Consider the following 21,949-nt stretch of genomic DNA (forward strand, 5'->3'; position numbering starts at 1 on the left):
ATATACACTATTTCGAATTTGAATGAACTAAATTTATTTAGTCCTAATTGTTCCCTCAATTCCCTTTGTTCTGATATTTCTCCTCTGACCTTCCTTTTAAGTCTACTGATTGTGTAAAAACAGACTCTGCCCTTGTGCTTGACAATGTTATCGGTGTGGTAAAATAATCTTTATTTCAGAATTCTAAGATTAAACCTCTCTTTTCTAGGAGTATAAATGATTTAGTCAGATAAACACACATACAAAAAAGTGTGAATGCGCTGTTTATTACTGTCCTATCATTGGATAGGAGCCATGTTGGGTTTTGACACTGGAGCTGGTGAAAAATCTGAAACTTTCTCACTTGGAAGTCTGACATATTTATTTTTCCAACTAGAAACATTTTCAACTAAGAGTATGGATGGATAATTTCTTCTTTGCCACACACAACAAACAGAAGAAAAGCTTCTTTCCTGTTGTATCATTTTATGTCTTTATAGTTAGTAGGTTTCGGAATCATAATAAACAAAGGTGCATTTCACAGAAAATCTTCAAGAGTACGTGAAAAGGAACCACAATATTTTATATTACTTCATACATACTAAACAAGTATTTTACAACTGAACATTTTATTTCAACAATCAGCAAATGAGTAATGATAGAAATGATGAGCCTGTTTTAGTTCAGCTGTAAAAAAAAAAAAAAAAAACTACAGATGGTTTTAAGAATAAAGTTGTAACAGTGCATCATGCTGGTTAAAATGAATATGGCTTCAGTATACAGTACAGTTTTTAGGTGTGTAGTAAGCAAAGTTTTGTTTTTTAAATACATCTTGCTTTATTTTATATTTTTTTAAAAAGACAGAACTGACTGCCTACAACACATCAGTAGGAAAGGTAAAATACGTACAAACCATTTTAATTCCCGATTTCAAAGCATGAAAACGGGGGTTCCGATATCAACACGGTAAAAAAAAAAAAGGCACTTCTGCTTCTTCAGAGCGACTGCTTAAAGAGACAGCATTTGATTAGACCTAATTCTTCATTACTGTATACAAACACAAACATATATGAAGATGGAAGTAAATATATTCAATCATAAAAGTTCAAAAGTCAGTTGATGGAAACATTTGTATAAAGATCATGTTAGTATTAGTGCAACATCACATTAGACGGAGGCTGTCGGAATGACAATTCTACAATGAGTCATGCATAGTGTGTGCTAGCAACGATGTGACGGGAACCCCGTCTGCTAGGGGTTACAGACGGACGCTGAGATACAATCCGAAGCTCAAAAAAAAAGCATAAAAAACCCCCAGAAAGAGCTTTCTAGAGTTTGCATGATGAGAGGAGGAAGAACACGTGAGGCCGTCACTTATCAAACGAAAGCATACGCTCAGGTGGAAGGAAGGCAGTGTTAAATATATTAGGCTTCTTTCAGAGTAAAATCTGAAACGCAGTACAGACTCGAGGCGGCTGAGTCGGTCTGAAATTCAAAGATTCATCGAGGAGAGAAATCTGTCATCTACTGGGAGGAGGTAAGTCAGGAAGGCTTGGTTTGACGTGGAGAATAAAATTCATACAATCCAATCAGATTTTCCATCAGATCCTGTTTTTGAATTTTACCACCTCATTTCACCAGCACCACGATGGTACATGACACCCTGAGAAGGCAAGTGGAAATCCATCTTTTGTCAAAGCTGAAAATGTTCTACGACTCACTGATATTGCTTTCTCTCTTCTTCAACAATGACCAAACTTTACCATTATTGAGTTTAAACAGGGTAAATTTAGAAATAGTTTGCACTTCAGGAGAGGCACAGTGATAATGTAGTCCTTTCTTTTTTTTTTTGCTTGTAAGGACTGATGGAAAAAAATAACATGGACTAATGAACCTAACCTAGTGTGGAAATTTCAAAGATTAACTTCAAATCTTACCTCCAACTGGAAAGTTCCTTGCAAAAGCATTGACCCTTTTTTTTTTTTTTTACATTTTACAAACAGCAGGGCATTTTAATGAGATTTTATGTGACAGAAAAGTAGTGCAGAATTGTGAAGTGAATCTAATACTGCACACAATGTTCCTTAGGTGTTGCGGCATCATGCTGAATGAGGAACCTGTAGTTTTTGTCCAGGCTGGCTGAGCTTAAGACATTTTGCAAGGAAGTCTCAGCAAAAATTTCTTCTTCTACAGTAGATATGCAAATCTGGCACAAAAACACAGAAAAAGACTCGCGATTGAACCAAAGGGTGGTTTTGACAATCACGCGCTACTTTGAGCTGGTCTGTTCACAACATGTTAAAAATACAATGAAGTTTGTGTTTGCATTTTGATGCAAAAATTCTCAATTTGGTATAAATGCTTTTGTAAGGCACCATAATAGAATAACACTGGTATCTTTAGGTTTATTATTAATTTATAATTCAATTCTCTGATCCTAACTTTAATCCTTAACTCTCAGTTTTTTATGTGTTGCTTTCACAAAAAAGGGATGAATATAAAAATCCTCAAATGACATGAAACAGAAAATGTACTCACAAGAAACTTCCACAGCACAGAAAATGTGCTGCCATAACAGTGAACCCTTTATGTTTCTACCAGCGCTTCTCCTGCTTGGCTTCAGCGTCGATCATGACAACAAGGCACCGGTAGTTTTAAAAAAAACAACAACAAAAACCAGCAGAATAATGCCTTCGCACTGTTAAGCTACTCCCCTCTAAAAGTGTTGGTCATGCTGACTGAGGGGAAGCTGCACTAATCGTAATAGGAAGCTAAAACTAAAAGAAAAGAGGTACTGTGGTGGTTTATGCGCCTTTGAGGTGTGGCATGTTTGAAGAACAGCACTCTGCAGAAGAGCTCAGAAATAAGTTTACGCTGAGCGGATTTCTCTGAGGTTCATCTCCGCCGAAGAGCGTTTTGATGGGAGAGTAAGGCCGTCTGCCGCCCGACAAGTTCACTTCAATCTCTGAAGGTTCGGATTTTAGAAAGATCTTAGTTTTCACATTAATGTACTCTCATACTGTAGACCACTTTAAAACGATAAATACACCCACACATAGACACCTCTTACTTGGTCCTTAGTTTGCTCAGAGACTAGCTGAATAAAAAAAGAAGTCTTATTTTTCACTTTTACATCTCAGTGTAAAAACGTTCAGGTTTGGTCGTCGAGGAGACGGAGGCAGAGAGGTTTAACCCTGCTCCAGGCTCTCGGTGTTCACCGCGGAGTAGGTGGGCGCCGTGGCTTGTCGAGCGAAGAAGGACGCGGCTCTTTTTGGCTTTAAGCGTTTGATTTCTTTGCCTGAAACACAAAACAATGGAAGCTAGAAATGCTCCTCTTGCTTTTATTTCATGTTCATTTCGAGGACTCACCGTTATCCACGTAGCTGATGGTGTTGAGGGAGTGGACCCTGCTGCACACGACGCTGCCTTGCCTTTGCAGCACCCCCCGGCGCCCTCCGCGGCCGTTCCTGGTGCCGGCTTCCTGTCCGGCGGGCTCCTGAGGAACGCCCGGCTCGTTGGCGGCTCCCCCCTCTGACGTAGACATCAGCTCCACACAGAACTCGATAAAGCCGCTCATTAACTCGGCCTAGAAACGAAAAAAAACAAAAACGATTATTTTGTCACCTTTTCTTCTCTGCTCAATAAACACCCCCTTTAATCTCCATTTTATCTGAAACGGGGAAGCAGAGGCGCATAGCGGGCATACTGGCATCGACGGATTGGACACAAGTGTGATTATGATTCGCTGCCTCTGGTGTTACGTAATGCCCCTTCGCCATCTGGTGCTCAAACAGGTTTTTTTTCCACCACAGCTTTTGATGATGTAAAACCACTGCACTCATCACCCTCTGCAGGAAAAACTGAAGACGCACCCTTTCAAAAGTATTCATAACAATTAAAATGTTTACTTAGGGCATCGTAGTAAAGGGGTATCAATAGAAATGCATACTACACTTGAGACCATGTAGGCTTCTATTTATTGCATTATTTTCTGATCATCACCAGCGGTGTCAGGTTACTTACCTCTTTTTTTCAGTTACGAGTAATCTAACGGGTTACTATTTCCAGTCCAGTAATCAGATTAGCTACTATTTTTTGTCATTTTATTCAGAAAAAAACATTTATTTTTATTTTCCAAAGCTAGAATTTGGTGCTAAACCAGTTAAGTGGTGGAGAGAAGAAATTGGTTGAACAGAAAGTAGTAGAGGAAATGTTGCTTTTAAATACAGTTGATTCGCTCCGATTGGTATTTTTATGATGAGGCGCTGAGGGGCTGTTGTCAACTAATAAAGTAACTTGTAATCTAACATAGTTGCTTTTAAAATCAAGTTAACTAAGTCAACTTCTTTGATGATCACCACATAAAATCAAACATTGACGTTTGTGTTTGTAAAGGGACAAAATCTAGAGAAATTCAAGCAAATTTATTTATTTTTTCTCCCCACCAGGGAGTCTTTTGTGGGCTCTAGTGTCCCTTATATGATAGTAGTCTGACAGAGAGGGGGGAAGACATGCGGCAATGTCGGTCGGGTCCAGGAATCGAACCCGCGACGGCCGCGTCGAGGACTCAAGCCATCCAAATGTGGGTCGCGTTACCCCCTACGCCACCGCAGCATGCCCAGGAAAGATCATTTGATTATTTTGCCATATATCCCAGTTTTCGTACTTGTTTTGAGTAAATCTTCAGCAGTTTGTTGACGGGAGTGCCGTCTTCCTCCCCGTCAAACTCCAGCCACAAGATGTGCGAGTCCCCCTCCTCTTCGGGGCGACTGTGGTCCCACGAAAGCTCGCTGAAACGCAGCCCGAGCAGCACATGCTGCAACGAGACGTGACCGGCAAGAGAAGACGTAAACAGCTAATAACTGTCCAACTGTGTGCAAAGTTAGAAATATTCCCCGCAAAAAAAAGAAAAAGGCAAAGAAACTCACCTTCTCCTTCACATCCATCACATAAACTCCGTCCAGGCAGATCCCAACACTGACAGCTTTACGTTTTCCCCGTTGGAGGATGCCTTGAACTGGTTTGTCAATCTCCCCGCAGAAAAAGGCGCACCTGGCGGTAGATTTGGTGCCAAAGCATGAAAACAAACAACAAAACAAAAAGTGGCTAAAACAACAGTTCCTACCCGTAATAAGGCAGAGTGTGACACATGCTGAGGTACTGGTGCAGGAGCTGCTGAGGCTCCGGAGAGCTTCCAGTGGATTTGCTGATCTTTCCGTACTCCTCGGAGAGCTTCTGCTCCAGCTCTGCCTGGCGGCTCGATTTCCCCCGCAGAGTGGAGAAAAACCCTCCGCTGCCCATGGCAACGTGAGCCGGGACGAAGGAAGGCAGCTTCTTTTCCCTGCGCGCAGCAGAGCGCAAAGGTGAAATTAAATTCTATCCCCGTGTGACAATTCACTGTTGAATCCAACGAGAACAAACACATTCCTGGGTCTCATTTTTTTTAATGTTTTGTTTTACTGTGAAAAAAGTGATTATTTGCTCTCGCGGTGTCAAAGATATATTAAAATTATTTTACAGCAAATACTCTTGGTTGTCTTAATAGGTGACAGCTCCATCATGGATGAAAAGTATAAAACTGAAGCGCAACAAATAACATAAAGTGCTTGAAAAAGGTGTTGCAAGATCTCCCCTCTTACGGATGTTTGAATTAATGCCGTGACATTTATCATTTATCACAAAATGGTTTTTTTGATTCATCGCTGTCATGATACATTTCAGCTCTTGATGGTAAATAAAATAACAAAACAATGTCTGAGCAGTAACTTATACAAACATACGTAGGTTTTTGGTGACGTTTGGAAAGAAAAATTGGAATCAGACCTGAAAGAAAACCAACATTGGCCGGTAAAACCCTGACCGGTGCATCCCCACTTAAACTGTGGTAAAGTTGGAAAGGCGTCCCTTGACATGACGACCAGAATAAGAGACAAACTGCACGTTTGACAGATTCCCCCTTTTGGAAATGATTCTGATCACATTAATCTGATCAGATTCCATACAGCAGCAGCTTCTGAACATCGGTCCTTAAACATAAACCAACCGATCAACTCGCTCACTTACCTGATTTTAGTCGTGATCTGCTGGCTGTCGAGACCAGGCCCCTCTTCAAGAGCGAGGGACAAGGCGCCAAGCCCCGCCCAGTGCTCCGGGTCACAGGGGTATCGGCCAGAGAGGATGTTGCCCCTGGCCTCCTCGTAGAGAAGTCTCAACATCGCCTCATCTTTAATCTGCGGAGGAGTGGAGACACAATTAGTGTTTTCTAATGCAACGGCGAGCTAAAGAGATTCGTGCAATGAATAACAGTTTCCATGAACCGGTCATAAAGAATCACAATGAGTGCTTCGCAGTTCGGACGCTACCTGCAGCTCTTTAGATTTTGGATAAAACACGTTGCGCCTGTACTGTAGATATGGTTCATCTGAGGAGAAAAAAAAGAAAAAGAAAAGAAAAGCAGGAAAAAAGGATGCGTCAGTTTACTGGTTTTTAGGTCATTTCATTTGACACTTAACAAGAGTCTCTCAATTCGGAGTGGAGCACTGAGGCTACAGACAACTCAACCCACTCAGTCCAGGCTGACAACACTTGAATGTGGGCAGAACTTCCTACACAAAAATGAAAAAAAAAAAAAAAAAAAAAAGCTTTCAAAGCAATTAAATACTCCCCTTGGTGGTGTTTTTAGCCGTTCCCTTTTTCTGTGACTTGGGAGTTAACAAGTGAGCTTTTCCACTTTGATTGATAATAACCACGAAAAAGAAAAAAAAGCAAACAGCAAACCGAGTCACCGGCTCACACCTCACAGCCGTTTAGAGACGAGTAGCACTTCAACAAAAGTCTGCTGTGATGTGTGGTCTGTTTGTGAGAGGTAACAGTTATCTGGTGTAAAACTTTGAGCATAAAACTCTAAAAATGTGTCCATTATGCACCTTTGTAAGAACTACTTTAATTCCAAAGGACTGCTACAGTGGGAAAATAATTATTAGTATAATTATTAGCACAGGTTTGCAAGACAAAACAAGTCGCTAAATTCTATTACAGTTCAACTTTAATGTGAAGAAGCACAATATAAACCAACATATATTAAAAGAAGGTTAAAACTGGTTTTGAAGACTGCACAAAATCCAACTTTATATATATATATATATATTTTTTTTTTACACTCATTGTGTCACTGCCTCATTTTCTGGAATTTTGTACAATCAAAAAGGACGTCCCACTCACCCTCTGTAAATACAACTAAACAACAATTTATGAGCATAAAACTCTAAAAATGTAAATGTTCCTACACAAAAATGAAAAAAAAAAAAAAAAGCTTTCAAAGCAATTAAAAATGAAAAAAATCAACATTTACAGAGTAAACTCAGTAGAAGTATATCCATATTGGCTAGAGCTAGCATGTATTGAATGCTAAATCACTTTATATTCTATATAACTCTCTGATTTTACCATATCTATCATATTGCTGTGAAGTGTGGGGAGTTAATTACAAGAGCTCTTTACATCCGATAACCGTCCTACAGAAACGAGCCATTAGAATCATCCATAATGTCGGTTATTATGAGCATACAAACCCGCTCTTCATAATATCCAGAATTCTCAAATTTGACGAGCTTGTAGAATTTAAAATGGCTCAATTTATGTTCAAGGTATCTAAAAAGTTGTTACCTGAGCACATACAGAGCACGTTTTCTGAAAGAGAAGGGGGGTATAACTTAAGGGGTCACTCAAACTTCAAGATCCGCAAATTTAGAACAACAAGAAAAAGCTTCTGTATTTCAATTAAAGGTGTAAAGTTATGGAATAAGTTACATGAAGATTTAAAACAAAGCAATAGTTTAACTCAATTCAAAAGAAAGTACAAAGAGGTAATTTTCAATAGATACACACATGGGGACAGAAAGCAATAAGGTGTGTATTGAAGATAACAACTTGGTGTAAGGGTTTAGAAAGATAAACCAGCATAAAATGGGAAAATGTATAGGTAAATATTAGTAACTGTTACTTCTGACTGCCACTTTGATTTTGATTTTTTTTAAAGACAGTAGGACTCTAAAGTCTCAAGTGTTTAGGGGTAGGAGTTTATAAGTTCTCACTTCTTCCTACCCCATTTTGAGCATGATATGTTAACTGAAACTAAAACTCTGTATTTTCTCTTCTTTCTTATGCACTTCTTGTTACTGTGCACTATTTTATTTTTATATTTGTATCATGTTCGAATAAATTTCATTTCATTTCATTTCATGAGTACAAATTGTGAGGAAAAGGGAAACAGCTGCAGAGCAAAACTGGCACACAGTGATGCACACGACTTCAGGAAACAGGTTTGAGCTCTTCACAAACATTTGATCTGTTCTCATAGTTTTTGTTTTAATCTTGATCAGAAGGTTTTTACATAAACTGGCCCTCAGCTGCAGAAATACTGCATATAGACTCTTGTTAAGCTAAACTTTGAGGAACAACTTTATGTTTTCTTTATTACACTAATTTGTAGCCACTACAGCCATGTTTTACTTTGTCCACAGAAGGCTTGGAACTAATAATTATTTTAGTAATTCATTATTCTGATGATTAATCGGAGAAAAAATTGGCAGTCTACAGAATGATTTATTGAACCACTAAAGCCTTTTTTACAAAATACTAGAAATACATTAAAAAATGCAAATAGACAAATTAAAATTTAATTGCCTGAAATTCAATAACAAAACATTCCTTTATTCTACGCTTGATGATTTGTAGCAATCTGCAGCGAAACAAATATTCCTAACAACATCTGAAAAGCTCGGCCCTTTCGGCTCGACTTCCCATCAATATAATTGAGAGCTGATATGCTGACTATGTTTTGGATTAAATTATTAATAAATGGATAGCAAAAGAAGATACTTGAGGAGTTCTGGGTAGAACATGTGTACAGATAAAGTTTTTTTTTTATTATTTTAATCTTAAATGCAAAATTGATATATATTTTTTGAACACTTACTCACTTTCTGCTCTGAGCGTGTTCTTCTTTTAGCAAATGGCTTTTTTTGTTTTTGGCTGCATACTCCAGTTAACAATTAATCCATTACAAAATCAAATCACGACTGTTTCAATAATTGATTCTTCACAAATAATTGTTTCAGCTCTAGTCCACAGCGTACAGTCCATCCTCTCATGCAGTCAAAGAGTCATGAAAGCTGATGCTCAGCTATTTCCTCCTTACACATTAACCTAATTAGCACGTTTTACCTGCGAAGCTGGAGTACGTGTGGAAAAAAAAGCCAGGCAATCTCAGTGTTAAACAGCTCCAGGCCATTAGTATATTCCAAATAAGACCCTTCGTGCTAAACCCGTTCAAGTTCCCACCTTGTGAAATGTCGTCTTCTGACGCGTCAGTGAATCGATACAGCAGATCCTGCCACTGCCTGCACAGCTTGTACGGCTGATGCCTCACCTTCAGCTGCAGCTCTGCAGAATGAGGCATAAAAGAAAAGGCAATCCAGTTAGCTGTATTTTGAACTTATTAAAAGATGAAAGGATGCCCAAATCAATAATAATAATTAAAAAAAGGGGTTCTTACCAAGCAACGGAGAGCAGAGCCAAAAGGCGAAAGCATCCGGTGCCGACTCTGGGATCTGCAGAGCTTCACGAACACTACGGCCCAACTCCTGCACGGAGACGCTGCCGAGCCCTTCCACGGATAAGTGGACCGCACTCTCACCACACAAATACACGAGCACATCCTGAGCTGTGGGACACGCACGCAAAAAGTTGTTTACAACAGCACAATACGGGCTTTTCTATTTGTAGTAATCTAAATAGACTTTGAGGCAAAACAAAAACGAGGAGGGAGTTCACTCATTCCTCCCTTTTTGAATCGATTGCGCCATACCACGGGAAAGCGTTGCGGAAGAAGCCACACTTCCTCTTTGCGAATGATCATCAGACAAATCCGGAGGAAAACTGCAGTTGTCACCCTCCATCTTTTATCTGAAACACAAACGGCAAAACTTAGGGCAGTCAGAACATTTACACTGCAGCATGTGCAATGAACTGGAAGAGTCCATGGAAACAAAGAACAAACCGCTCCGTTGTTCCACATGTCCTTAACATAAATTGTGACTTTCCTTGTGCATTTCTAAACCATCTTATTTTACTTGTGAATGCACTGCTATCGGCCCAGAGTGTGTCCAACCACAATTTTCATGGTTGCTTTATTTTTGTGATAGGCCAGGGGTCAGCAACCTTTTCAATTCAAAGAGCCACTTTTGCCATTGCCGCTACAGAATGATATTTGCCTACAGCTGCAAAGGGGAAAAAAAGGAATTGTTCATTTGAAAACCAAGAAAGTTAAATAAAAATGTCTATTTTAGTATTTAGAATAAAAGAGGTTACCTGATCTACAAATAAAAAAAACATGAATAAAACTAATTGAGTGAACACGTAAAAAGAAAGAAATAGAAATGAAAAAAAAAAGACAGAACTTGAAATTATCTCTAAAGGTTTTGTACCATTGGTGACTTTCTGTTGTAAATAATCTGTGCAGATATTTCATAAAACATATGACAGAATTGCTAAAACACTTTTTCTTATTGGGATTATGATCAAAAATATGTCTTAATTGGTTTTTAAGAGCCACAATTTGAAGACTCCTGTGATTTATTAACAAAAAGATATACATAAATATATATATATATATATATATATATATATATATATATATATATATATATATATATATATATATATATATATATATATGTGTGTGTGTGTGTGTGTGTGTGTGAGGTGGAAGGAAAATAATGGTATGATATAATCATAAAGAATACAACAAAACTGCAAACCTACCAAAACATTGCTGGCAACCTAAACTTAAACTGCAGAAAGAAAAAGAGAATTAATAAGAGAAGCATAATTCTTCGTCCTGGGCGACTGTTGGCCCAAACTTTCCATTCTTCTTCTGTTTTTCTTTCTGTTTGATTTGATTTTGTTTTGCTTTTTTTTTTTTTTTACCTCAAGCAAATTTGTGTTTGGCAAGTTTCTTAGACGTCTAAAGCCTTTACAGGCAGAAAAGGGAAGCCGTCTGAAAGCCTCGGAAAATTAGTTGATTCCCAACCCATGTCTAACAGGAATGACAGCAAAAACCGATAAAGGTCTCGAGGGAAAAATCCATCATCACCAAATCAAATTTCAGTTAGCTAATGCTAGCTCAGAGACGAAACAAGTGGCTACGTTAACGATTTAAACACCACCACCCCGGAGTGACGGGTCCTGCTTTTACTTTAGTATGTTATGTTATGTTATTCAGGAGCTACGTTGCCAATTTGAACACTTATCTCTGGCCCATCAGCTAACTTTCAATGTTATTTCCTGCAGTCTGTAGAAATAAATAGATGTTCCGCTCACCTACCTGTATTATGGTAAATTCGCCTTCACTCGCTGTGTTTTCCTGGGACAGAATTCTGATATTGTAACAAAAACTGCTAAATACATGAGTCAACAAACAGTTCGTTCCTGCAATGTTTCTCTAGCGAGGAAGGGTTAGCCAAGCGTCCGAAATTAGCTTTCCGGGCAGGGAGTGTGTGGTAGCTGAACGATTCGATCGTTTTGACCGGTTCCTCATCATAGCGCGTTGTTCCTTATGCCAAACGCTCTTAACCTCCGCAGGACGGAGAAACTTTTAAATAAAAATACTTTCTTGAAGTGACTGATAGCAAATATCCACCTCTATTGTGGTTTATACTTTCCCTTTTGTCTAAATGAGCGATATGTTTACAGCGAGACCAAAAAGATTTAATCCTGAAAACAAGTTGAAAGTTAACGGGCGCGCAGTCGTTACCTTACGTAATGGGTACGTCATCGTCACTGTAATCCATCAAGGAGATTTTTTTTGTTGTTGCTTTTTTATCCACGCAAGTCTTTGTTGATCCGTCCACAAATGAGAGATTACAAGCAAAATAAAACCATGCAAGCACAATAGAGACAAAATAAATAAATAAAATTTATTATTATTATTATTATTATTATTATTATTATTATTATTATTATTATTATTATTATTATTATTATTATTATTATTATTATTATTATTATTATTATTATTATTATCATCATTATTATTATTATAACTTGCAGAGAATAATGACTAAGAGGCATCCGGGACAGCTATTTTGTCCTGCTTCGTCCATCACAGGACAAAGCACAGAGGACAAACAATTATGCATGCACCATCTAAATAACCTAACATGGATGTAGTTTGTTATATTCTGAGAAAACAGTGACCCGGTACGTGTCATATTCTGAGCAAACCCACATATGTCAGGGAGAGCATGCTGGATTCAAAACCAGGACCTTCTTTAAGCTTGACAAAGGTGCTGACAACCCCACCACTATGCAGTCAATAATAATACTAATTAATACTATTTGTATACCCCGCCTCTCGCCTGAAACGTTAGCTGGGGATAGGCACCAGCACCCCTCCTGACTCCACTAGGGGCAAGGGTGTTAGAAAATGGATGGATGGAATATTATTTGTATTTTATTACTAATAGTAGTAGGTGTGCAGCCACAGTTGTTTTAGTGGTAATTGTAGAACTTAAAAACATTTCCACAGATTGAAAAACAAACTTCAGAAAATAAGATCCACGTTCAAAGAACAGAACATCCAGACTCAGAATGTTTGTCAAACTGTATGCCACGGACTTGTTTACATTTTTAGCATTTAAATACATGCACGGTTCCCTTTGCTTGTTCCATCCACCTGACACAGGTGAGTAAATGCAGAGTTCAGCAGGATGAGGATTACAGCTGTAAATGGGTTTAGCAGCTTTGACAAAGGTGTCAGGACAGGGGACACACTTGATGGCTTTAACTGAATTACTGACACCGCTTAATCAATCTCCTTAATCCTATTCCTTCATGAGAGAGGAGAAGCAAGGGCAGAGACTCAGGCTGGAGGACTCGCCATGAAGAGAAATGTATTACAATACTCGCATGTGCTTTATTCACGTTAGAAAAAAAGGAAAAGGGACGCCACGCCATAAGGCATTTAGTAACTTCAAATTTTAATTAGTCATCTGTTAAATTATGTCATAGTCCTGTTACGCAGCGGAGCATTGCACCTCATGTCTCTCTACGGTCAGCTTTACATCTCTGTTTTCATAAGTCCACAAAAATCATCTGTGTACACTGCCTCATTAAATACTGCTTTATTGCTTTTGGTCGTAAGAACGCAAATGGTAGATCACTTTCAAAAGCAACAAACAAATACAGTACAACAATGTCGGGCTACCAGTCATGTACAGCTTGCAACAGGAAAAAATAGAAAGGAATTTTTTAAAAAAGTGGTACTTTATTTTGACAATGTATATACCTAGAAAATCCTTTGAGGTTTTATATTTTTACTGTAACTTTTGTGCTGTATTTGTACTGAAGGTCCCTGGGTGGAATTTTAATTTGAAGACCATTCAGAATAACCATATCTGGCATTGTCCAACTGACAATAAAAAAACCAACAAAAAACACTTTCTAATTTTGTGAGATTCATAGAAATTTGTTTGAATTGCCCCTTTTTTATGTTGAAATAAATAATGATCTCTGTAAAAATTATTTACATGTCTACACAGGGTGTGCGGTTTAGGCGGGCGCAGTGGTCGTCTCTCCGGCTGTCCCTTCTTCCACCTTGTTTTTGAGCAGCAGAAACGTGAGCACAGGATCGAGGTACTCCATGACGGTTTCCTTCACTCCCTTCTCCAGTAAGTACCCTTCGGTCTCGATCTCCGTGTTCTCCTTCCCTGCCACTGCTTCCATGGCGGTCTGCAGGAAGCGCAAGCTCACCAGTACGGAGCCCTTAGGGAAAGAAACGGAGGAAGGAATGAGAGGCTGGCAATGTAAATAAGGGACTTTGTTTCTTATTTACCAATGAACAGAAAGCCAATGGTCAATGGCAAATAATAATAAAAAAAACAACTAATGGAAACACCAGACACCAGTTGGAAATTAGCAGGAGTCAACTTAAATTTTTTCCAAGTTTACCTGTAGGAGGAAGATGGACAACACTCCAGCTCCAATGGTGTTCATCAAACCCATGTAGTAGTTGACCAGGGCCTCTCTGCAGCCTCTAAGGTAGATGTTGAGCTCCTCGGTTTGGTAGTCATAGTTGTAGTGAGCTGAGTTGTTGGTCAGGCGATCCTGGATGCATGGTCGCGGAGAGCTGGGGTTGCAGCAGCTGAACGGGACTCCATCCACCAGGTAGCGTCCGTCTACGTTGCTCTTGATGCGGCTACGGAAAGACGTAAGACACTACTGCCTCAGAAAGAGTTCGCCATGGATACGTCTTCATAGGGGAGCTCTTTTGGCCGCATCTACTTACTTTTTCACTTCCTTGGAGCTGAAGTCAAGGTAGCGGTTGCTGATCCACTGGATCTCAAACCAGTCCCTGAAGTCATTGTTTCCGCAGCACTGGAACTCCATCTGCAAGCGGTCGATGTTTTGCTTCTGGAAGCAACGGCCCGGGGTGTCCGTGTCCTTGTAAAAGCGGATGCCGTTCCTCAGGCCGGCTTTCAGCGAAGACTCCAAGCTGCCCTTCATGGCATAGCTCATGATGATGGCCAGCAGCATGAGGACGGTGAAGAAGCACGAGACAGCGAAATAGGGCTTCAGGAAGTTCTTCCAGCGAGGGAATCGACCGGCGTCCAAGGCGTCCTGACAGATCTTTGAGGCAAAGTAGTTGATGCCCAAAGACGCCAGACCAACAATCATGAGGGTGTTGGGCACGATATGTATGTCTGTGTTAGCCATTACCTGAAAGTCGGACATGCAAAATGCTGAAAATGTGAATTCAATAAGTTAGGTTTCTTTGTTTGTGAACTCTACATCATAAATTTATGAGCACTTATTAATTAAAAAAAAACTATGTGAAAATATGCTACCGGTTCCATGTATCCACAAAGAGATGATGCATTACAATATGTACCCAATGCCTACAACTTTATTGTTTCATTTTTTAACTTTATTTTATTTTTGCACCAGTTTAGTCTTAATCTGTTTGATGTGGTTTTTTTGTTAATAAGTGTTGTTTTTAACCTTTTTATACAAGTACTTGGAGTTATCTCTCGTCGAAAGATGCTGTAAAGTTGCCTTGCCTTGCTTTGCCCTGGTATAATATTGACAAGAAAAAGATAAGAGTTTGTTTTTCTTTCCAGTGGCATCAATGATCGAAGCATTCACAAATCACAAATGGCCAAACTTTTCATGCCAAAATTACTCAGATCCATTTGAGGAAATTTCAAACACTGAGCTGTTCGACTGAGGCAGTGCATTTCTGATTTACTGAAGACATACTCAATTGAAGCAATGCAAACTATTTCCACTGTTCTCTTTTAAAAATTATCTGTACACATAATTTTTCTCTCTTTTTTTAAGCTTTTTCAAAACATTGAAGTGAGATCATACCTATTGTATTGTGCAGTGCTGGAAGGGCTTTCCTAGAGAAACATCAGTTTACCACTAGGTGGTGCTATGCAAAGCAATAGGGATTTTTGCTCTTAAATGAGTGAAGAATATTTAGACTCCTAAAGCTTACAAAAGCCTTCTTTTGAGTTTTCTAGAAAATTTTCAAAGATGTGAAATAAAAATTGTAAGCTGCATCTATCTGTTTTCTATTAAAGGTGATAAGATACTTTATTTCCTCTGATTAAGACACAAGATTTTGATCCACTATCAACAGCATGATACTGCCACTACCAAATTCGACTGCATTGTGTAGTCTTCTTATGTTTCATGGCCAAACAGCTCAATCTTTGTCCCATCAGGCCATAAAACTTACCAGAACATACAAGTGACCAATAGTTCTTGTAACATAGTCAACATTTTCTTTCTTTACTTTGCAATTCAGTGCAAAGTACTATGTAAAAGTACATGTTCCGGTTGATTCAAGAAAAAAATGTTTAAATAAGATCAAATAAAAGCACACTGATTTATTCAAGGAAAATGTGACAGCCTTCAGAATAAGGGATTAGTTTGACCGAGAGGCTGATTTAAGAAATGATTAGTCAGGATCCAAAGTGGGTCAAAGGTCTGTAAACCTTTGCTTATTCAGAGTTAATGATGTTTTGTGTTACATTGACCAATTTTTCCAATTACAAATATATTCCCAAAGTCCATGATGTTGATGATGTTTGACAAATGTTTTACTTTGCATCAGCAATAGCATCCTAAAACTTGCATAAAAAAAGTAAAATGTCCAAAACACTTGTTATTTTTGCATCATACCAGAAGTTACAGCTTTGATTTCATAGATTAAATTTCTAATATGGACAAACATAAGCTGCATAATAGTTCTGTATTTCATATCAATAACTCTTTCAATAAAGCTCTAAATTATATGTTAAGATTTCAGCTAGTAATAATGCTAAACATTATATAATAAAAAGATACCCAGGATTTCACAGACAAATACCTCCGCTCTCCTGCGTAGCTCCGTTTTCAGGAGGCACCCCAGGGTAAAGGTCGTGGCCCCGGCAACCGTGGCACACCAGGACAGGAGCCACAGTCCCTGTGCCAGCTTCACCCGTTTTTGAAAGGGGAACTTCATCTTCATGACCACCATGGTTGCAGCGCGGGGATCGGGGGGACCCGAGTCTCACCGGGGGAGAAGGGGAAGGAAAGCGATGAGCCAACGAGAGACGATGCTGTGCTTTGTCTGCAAGGCAAGAGAAGAGTTTAGAGTTAAGAGACCCCAAAAGTCTCAGGGTGAAGACGACTGCTGAATTTCAATAAAACTGAAAGATGACAACTGAGCTGCACAGAAAAGGCTGAAAATTTTAGAAAACCTCGCTCCAGATCCTGGGAGATTAAAAACTTTTTTAAAATTATTTTTGACATCTCCAGTGGTGTCACCTCAAATAAACAAATGTGAATGCCCCAAAGTTCACCTTATTGGTCTCCACAAAACGTTGTGAAAAAGTCCAGTTCTCCGCTGACCCTTCCTGTGTGCCACGCAGTGGATTTGGCACACTGGATTTGGCAAACCTGGATGGTGGGAGCGTCTTACTGCTAATGCCTACCTATCCTATTAAACTGGTCTGTGGATCCAGGCCAATGTCTGCTCAGCACACGTTACTCACACAGTGGGACGAGAATTATTGAATCTGACAGGAAGATATTGGCACTGAAGTCATTCTCTGTGAAAACACTCGTGCTTAGGGACAGAATTTTAAATATCTTTATTCTACAAATCTAAATAAATATGAGGCTACTAGAAATAAATCAGAAATGTCAAATACATAGATTAACTTAGAATTTTGCACTGACCAATTCATATAACTTTTCTTTTCCTTTCGGTATTTTCAACTATTATGGAGCATTGAAAGTTTGAGGGGCAAGAAATGACTTGTATAGTACTTGACAACTTTTGCAAAGATGAAATATTTCTGCTGCCATAACCAGGGGAATGTGAAGTAGCAGAGTATTAGTAATGATTATCTTCTGATGCTAATGAGGAGTTAAGAGAGACAAATATAGCATAAAGAGGCTCCTAACATTCCCTATTGCTCTGATGTTAAATGTAAATATAGAAAATTAAAACGTTTTGGAAACAGAAACAACTTCTTTGTTGTTAACCAAACCATAAAGGAATAAAACAAATGCATAAATTACATACTGAGTCTAACTTCTTTGCTTTATTAAATGGAATATAGACATACTTACATGTGTGATCAGGTGTTTTGACAAGCTAATGTAGTATTGTCACAGTTTACAGTTCAAGAAGATATAATGAGGTCACTTAAAGACAAAATACTAGGAATACATACAAGCATACATATATGTACATGCACACAAGATGGTGTCTACAGTTTCATACAGCATAGAGAACACAAGAAGTTTGAAAGCCATCCCCAAACATTTTCATTTTCCGACAAAATATTCTGCAACCAATTAGCCGGTGGCTGAATCCAAGCTGCACCGCGGTGGTTCAACGTTTACACCGTTTTATCTCACTCCAGTAACTGTTAGCCGTTTCAGATCCATTAATCATACATTATTTAAAAGACAACTCTAGATGCGGGTAAAAATCTTTGACGCTACACCGTAATAAATATCATAGGTATATTAATGAAAGAAGAGGAAAAAGAATCTGCTGTATAGCTGGGATTGCGATCAGTTCAGCAACGTGTTATTGATGAAGGGAGTGGACTGCTTGTCATGAAACACAATGAAAAGAAAATTAGATACAATTAGAAGTTAACCAGCAAAGTACCTACTAATTTACAGTTTATTATAAAACATAAACACATTAGCAAGCATTCGAAAACTCAATCTTCAGCAGCTTTTTTGTTTTGTTTTTTTCTTTTTACAGTGTACAGTCAGAGCTGAGTTCGCTCCCCTTTCAGGACCTCCTCTGGAATCCCCCCGGTCCAACCGTACATCTCAAACCTGGCCGGCTCTCTTCCTTCACCCGACGTCGGGTCGCAAATGAAGTGATTGAGCAGCTGTTCCGCTGACTGCAGGCCGGCTAGGATGCCCTCTTCCTCGGGCGCTCTGCTCTTTATCAGCCTCCTGATGACCGTGTCCCTATCACTGCTCATTCGCCAGTGATGAATGATCTGATCGTCGAGATCCTCGACGGCTTCGTCGGCTGAATGGTGAAGGCTCCGCCCGGCCTCTGTTCCTCTGAGCTCTTCGTCGTGGCGTATCAGAGGTATTTCTTCTAGGCTCGCAGACCGGATGAGGATGGTAGACTTAACATTTGGACTTGTGGTGATCCTGTAACTCTCCTCCTTATGCATGCCCTCAGACAGATTCTTGAAGCCGGAAGGTAAAGTGTTGGAGTGGGACGATGGGACAAACTCGTGAACGGTGACCTGAAGATGGGGTATCTGCAGAGGGCGCGGAGAGTGTCTTCTCACTAGGTCCTCACTTCCCGACTCGCTGTCTTTGTCCATGTCTGCTTCTTCTGGCCTCCATGCCTGGCCTCTGTTTGATCCCGTCAGTAAGAGGCGTGGGGTCTCCTCTCCCACCTCGGACCAGTCAGATTCCTCCTCCTCTGGAACCGACCCCAAAGCCTGCTCCGGTGCAGAGGTTGCTTCTTTCCCATAGTTATGGCTGTCCATGAACTGAGCCGGTGGGGGAGCGATTGGAGGCATCATCTGTGGGAGTGCATCACCAGAATGAGAGTGTGGGTTGACTTCTGTTGCCTAAAGTGAACAAAAGTTGAAACTTAATCAGTTATAGGGCCTTGCTAAATTAATTACGTCACTTTGACCTTCTCACATTTTGTTACTTCATAATCACAATCTCCAGTGTTTTGCTGTGATAGAGAATATTACATGGTGTTCATGTATTGAGGGTTAAAAAAGACAAAATTAAACAAATATATACATTGTTAAATAAGTTCCTAAATACCATACCACTCTATATAATGAAATAAATAAAGGTTTGATTGTATTCATTAATTTGAGGGATTACTTATATATTGTTAAAAAAGTATCATTAAAATGCAAAGCTATGCATTTTCTTATATACATAAAATGCCCATGTATTTATTCCACGGTTCCTGTTCCTGCAGCTTCACCCTGAAATAATCTAATCTGTCAAAATTGCACATCAAAGTCTAGAGGTGAGGATAAGGCCATGGCTAACATTCATCTGTTGATTGGTAATTACAAGTGTCTATAAGTAAGGTACTGTTTCCTTCCACTCCACAAATATGCATTACTTTGTATTGTTTTGGATACTTCGCAATGTACTGTTATGCCTTGTTAAGAAATGCTAAAGTTAAAACAATACATTAATATTTTATTGTAATGTGCCCAACTTTAGTAAATGTATGTCTGCCTTGAAAGTAACGATAAAGGTAAGCCCCTCACGTTTATTTCTTCCATGGTGCTGGCATACTGAGCGTCACTCAGTTGCTCAGTCAATTCTGAGATGCGCAGATTCAGCCTTTCTCGCTCTCCTTCCATATTCTGAAGCTGGTGGGGAAACACAGATCTTCAGTAAGGAAGATAACTAGCTCACAGTATAACGCCCCAAAACATTTAGGAATATGTTAACTGAGGGAGAGTTGCTGCCTCACCATTGAGTGAAGCTTTAATTCTAGAAAACTATTGGTCTGTTGTGTGGAGGAACAATCATCACGGAGCCTTAAGAAAAGAGACAGAAGCAGAGTAAAGAACATATATGTGCGATATGTTACCAGGCAAGTACAGGCATCACTTTATCAGCTACACCTTTCCAGTCAGTAATGTGTTTTACAATTGTGGTAATTATTTGGATCAGTCATTCAAAAAATGTGTCTAAAACATTTCTTGGCGATTTGAGTGCATTTTGGGAAAATAACATTATATCGATATGGACTTGCTGTCAGTCCATGACTCTATTCTATTGTACAATTTACAATGTGCTTTTGTAAATTGCAACCTTGTTTCTTGTTTTGTGGGAAACAGAACAGGAAACAACAGGAAGCACGCTATAGCATGGTTTTCCATTGCTATAGCCCAGTGTTTCTCAATTCCAGTCCTCAGGCCCCCCTGCTCTGCATGTTTTAGATGTACCTCTACTCCAGAGCAGCTGATTAAAATGATTGCATGACCATCAAGTGCTGCAGAAGCCTGTTAATCACCCACATATTCAATCCAGGTGTGTGGCAGAAGGGAAACACCTAAAACATGCAGGGCAGGGGGGCCTGAGGACCGGAATTGAGAAACATTGCAGTATAGCCCATCTGCTTCACAGTATTCTGCATAGCTTGGGAGGGATTACAGGTTATTACTGTCATCTCAAACCATTCTCCTCTGACGAACATGTTTTTATTCTGGAGGCACCTGCTAAACCTGCCCATGAGGTTGCTGAGCTCCATGCGAGTCCTGTGAAGTTCAGTTTCCAGGATCTTCTGGCTACTGATGAACTCTTCTCCCAAACACTCCATCCTCACTGCTGTCTTCAGTAAACTTTGTTGCAGACCTTCATTTTGGTTTTGCAGTATCCTAGACAAACAAAAAGTAAGTAAGTAAGTAAGTAAGTAAGTAAGTAAGTAAGTAAATAAATAAATAAATAAATTTAAATAAGTTACTACCATCACTTTATCTATAACTTTTTCAGTTAGCAAAACCCTGAAGCAGCAATCTCAAACTCCAGTCCTCAACGGCCACTGTCCTGAAACTACTACTACTACTACTACTACTACTACTACTACTACTACTACTACTACTACTACTACTACTACTACTACTACTACTACTACTACTACTACTACTACTTCTTCTTCTTCTTCTTTTTTATGGCGGTTGGCAAGCAACATTTAGATGTGCATTACCGCCATCTACTGGAATGGAGTGTGGATCGGGACGCTAACTATAGCCTATACACCCCCCTCAAAACAAACAAAAAAAACCTTATATCTTTTCTATCAATTTTGTTTCGTCCTGAAACTTACAGAGGTCTCTCTGCTTTATCACACCTGGCTCCTATATTAGCTAATTAGCATAGCTCCGCGTAGCTTGACTGCATGCTAGTGAGGAAGTTTCGCCAATTAATTCAAGTCTGCAAGACAAGAAACAGGTCTAAAAGTTGCTGGACTCTGTCCCTTGAGGAATGCAGGTTGAGACCATTGCCCTAAAGGAAAACAATGAACTTACACGATCCTGCCAAAGTCGTATTTTTTTTCCTGTATGGGAAAAGAAAGAAATATGTTGGGGAGATACAAAAACATTCAAATAGAAGCACTGCTGTACTGCTAAAGTCTAAACACTAAAGAGGTTTTAAAAGGACATAAGAATAAAAACCATTAGTTTGGATGCTGAATTGATTTCCATTACTTTTGTGCTTAGTGTCTAATCTATTGTTCTGCCGCAAATAATCTATTTTCCACCATGACGTGCATGCACTTGCCAGAATCGATAGGAAAACAAATGAGACAAATATGTTACATAACTTATGATTATTTTTTGTGACTCTTCCCTAAAAGTGAACAAACTCTAAAGATAGATTGCAT

General features: G+C 39.2%; 3 protein-coding genes across 5 annotated transcripts; all 3 read right to left on the reverse strand.

Annotated features, from left to right (window-relative positions):
• Positions 1-445: 445 nt before the first annotated feature.
• On the reverse strand, positions 446-11,609 carry frmd8 (FERM domain containing 8). Its single transcript, XM_044139676.1, has 11 exons — positions 11,366-11,609; positions 9,848-9,945; positions 9,536-9,703; positions 9,322-9,423; positions 6,342-6,400; positions 6,043-6,209; positions 5,105-5,320; positions 4,908-5,031; positions 4,646-4,795; positions 3,349-3,565; positions 446-3,277 (listed from the first exon to the last, which is right to left on the reverse strand). The coding sequence occupies exons 2-11, from the start codon at positions 9,936-9,938 to the stop codon at positions 3,168-3,170; spliced, it is 1,404 nt and encodes a 467-aa protein (XP_043995611.1). The 5' UTR covers positions 9,939-9,945; positions 11,366-11,609; the 3' UTR covers positions 446-3,167.
• A 1,539-nt stretch (positions 11,610-13,148) lies between these two features.
• rom1a (retinal outer segment membrane protein 1a) lies at positions 13,149-16,964 on the reverse strand. The gene is made up of 5 exons (XM_044139688.1): positions 16,890-16,964; positions 16,415-16,657; positions 14,327-14,757; positions 13,990-14,236; positions 13,149-13,803 (listed from the first exon to the last, which is right to left on the reverse strand). The coding sequence occupies exons 2-5, from the start codon at positions 16,562-16,564 to the stop codon at positions 13,591-13,593; spliced, it is 1,041 nt and encodes a 346-aa protein (XP_043995623.1). The 5' UTR covers positions 16,565-16,657; positions 16,890-16,964; the 3' UTR covers positions 13,149-13,590.
• A 659-nt stretch (positions 16,965-17,623) lies between these two features.
• On the reverse strand, positions 17,624-21,949 carry si:dkey-273o13.3. Of its 3 annotated transcripts, none has more exons than XM_044139684.1 (5): positions 21,594-21,949; positions 20,781-20,942; positions 20,033-20,099; positions 19,824-19,928; positions 17,624-19,151 (listed from the first exon to the last, which is right to left on the reverse strand). In XM_044139684.1, exons 1-5 carry the CDS (start codon positions 21,665-21,667, stop codon positions 18,321-18,323), a joined length of 1,239 nt encoding a protein of 412 aa, XP_043995619.1. In that variant the 5' UTR covers positions 21,668-21,949; the 3' UTR covers positions 17,624-18,320. The 3 variants fall into 3 exon arrangements, with proteins under 3 accessions (XP_043995619.1, XP_043995621.1, XP_043995618.1); XM_044139686.1 differs by having other exon boundaries at positions 21,392-21,949; XM_044139683.1 differs by lacking the exon at positions 21,594-21,949 and having other exon boundaries at positions 20,781-21,091.

This window comes from Gambusia affinis, linkage group LG15, assembly GCF_019740435.1.
Source record: "Gambusia affinis linkage group LG15, SWU_Gaff_1.0, whole genome shotgun sequence".
NCBI lineage: Eukaryota > Metazoa > Chordata > Actinopteri > Cyprinodontiformes > Poeciliidae > Gambusia > Gambusia affinis.

Excerpts from the sequence above, each read along its gene's own strand:
- rom1a (XM_044139688.1), bottom strand. The coding sequence starts at position 16,564 with ATGGTGGTCATGAAGATGAAGTTCCCCTTTCAAAAACGGGTGAAGCTG. Across the intron at positions 14,758-16,414 it reads AGCTACGCAGGAGAGCGGAG|GTAATGGCTAACACAGACAT; the intron begins GTATTTGTCTGT and ends TCCGACTTTCAG. Across the intron at positions 14,237-14,326 it reads AGCTCCAAGGAAGTGAAAAA|CCGCATCAAGAGCAACGTAG; the intron begins GTAAGTAGATGC and ends GTCTTTCCGTAG.
- frmd8 (XM_044139676.1), bottom strand. The coding sequence starts at position 9,938 with ATGGAGGGTGACAACTGCAGTTTTCCTCCGGATTTGTCTGATGATCAT. Across the intron at positions 9,424-9,535 it reads GCTCTGCTCTCCGTTGCTTG|AGCTGCAGCTGAAGGTGAGG; the intron begins GTAAGAACCCCT and ends CTCATTCTGCAG. Across the intron at positions 6,210-6,341 it reads CAAAATCTAAAGAGCTGCAG|ATTAAAGATGAGGCGATGTT; the intron begins GTAGCGTCCGAA and ends ACTCCTCCGCAG.
- si:dkey-273o13.3 (XM_044139683.1), bottom strand. The coding sequence starts at position 21,034 with ATGGTAGTAACTTATTTAAATTTATTTATTTATTTATTTACTTACTTA. Across the intron at positions 19,929-20,032 it reads AATTAAAGCTTCACTCAATG|CTTCAGAATATGGAAGGAGA; the intron begins GTGAGGCAGCAA and ends TTTCCCCACCAG. Across the intron at positions 19,152-19,823 it reads GCACCATGGAAGAAATAAAC|GCAACAGAAGTCAACCCACA; the intron begins GTGAGGGGCTTA and ends TGTTCACTTTAG.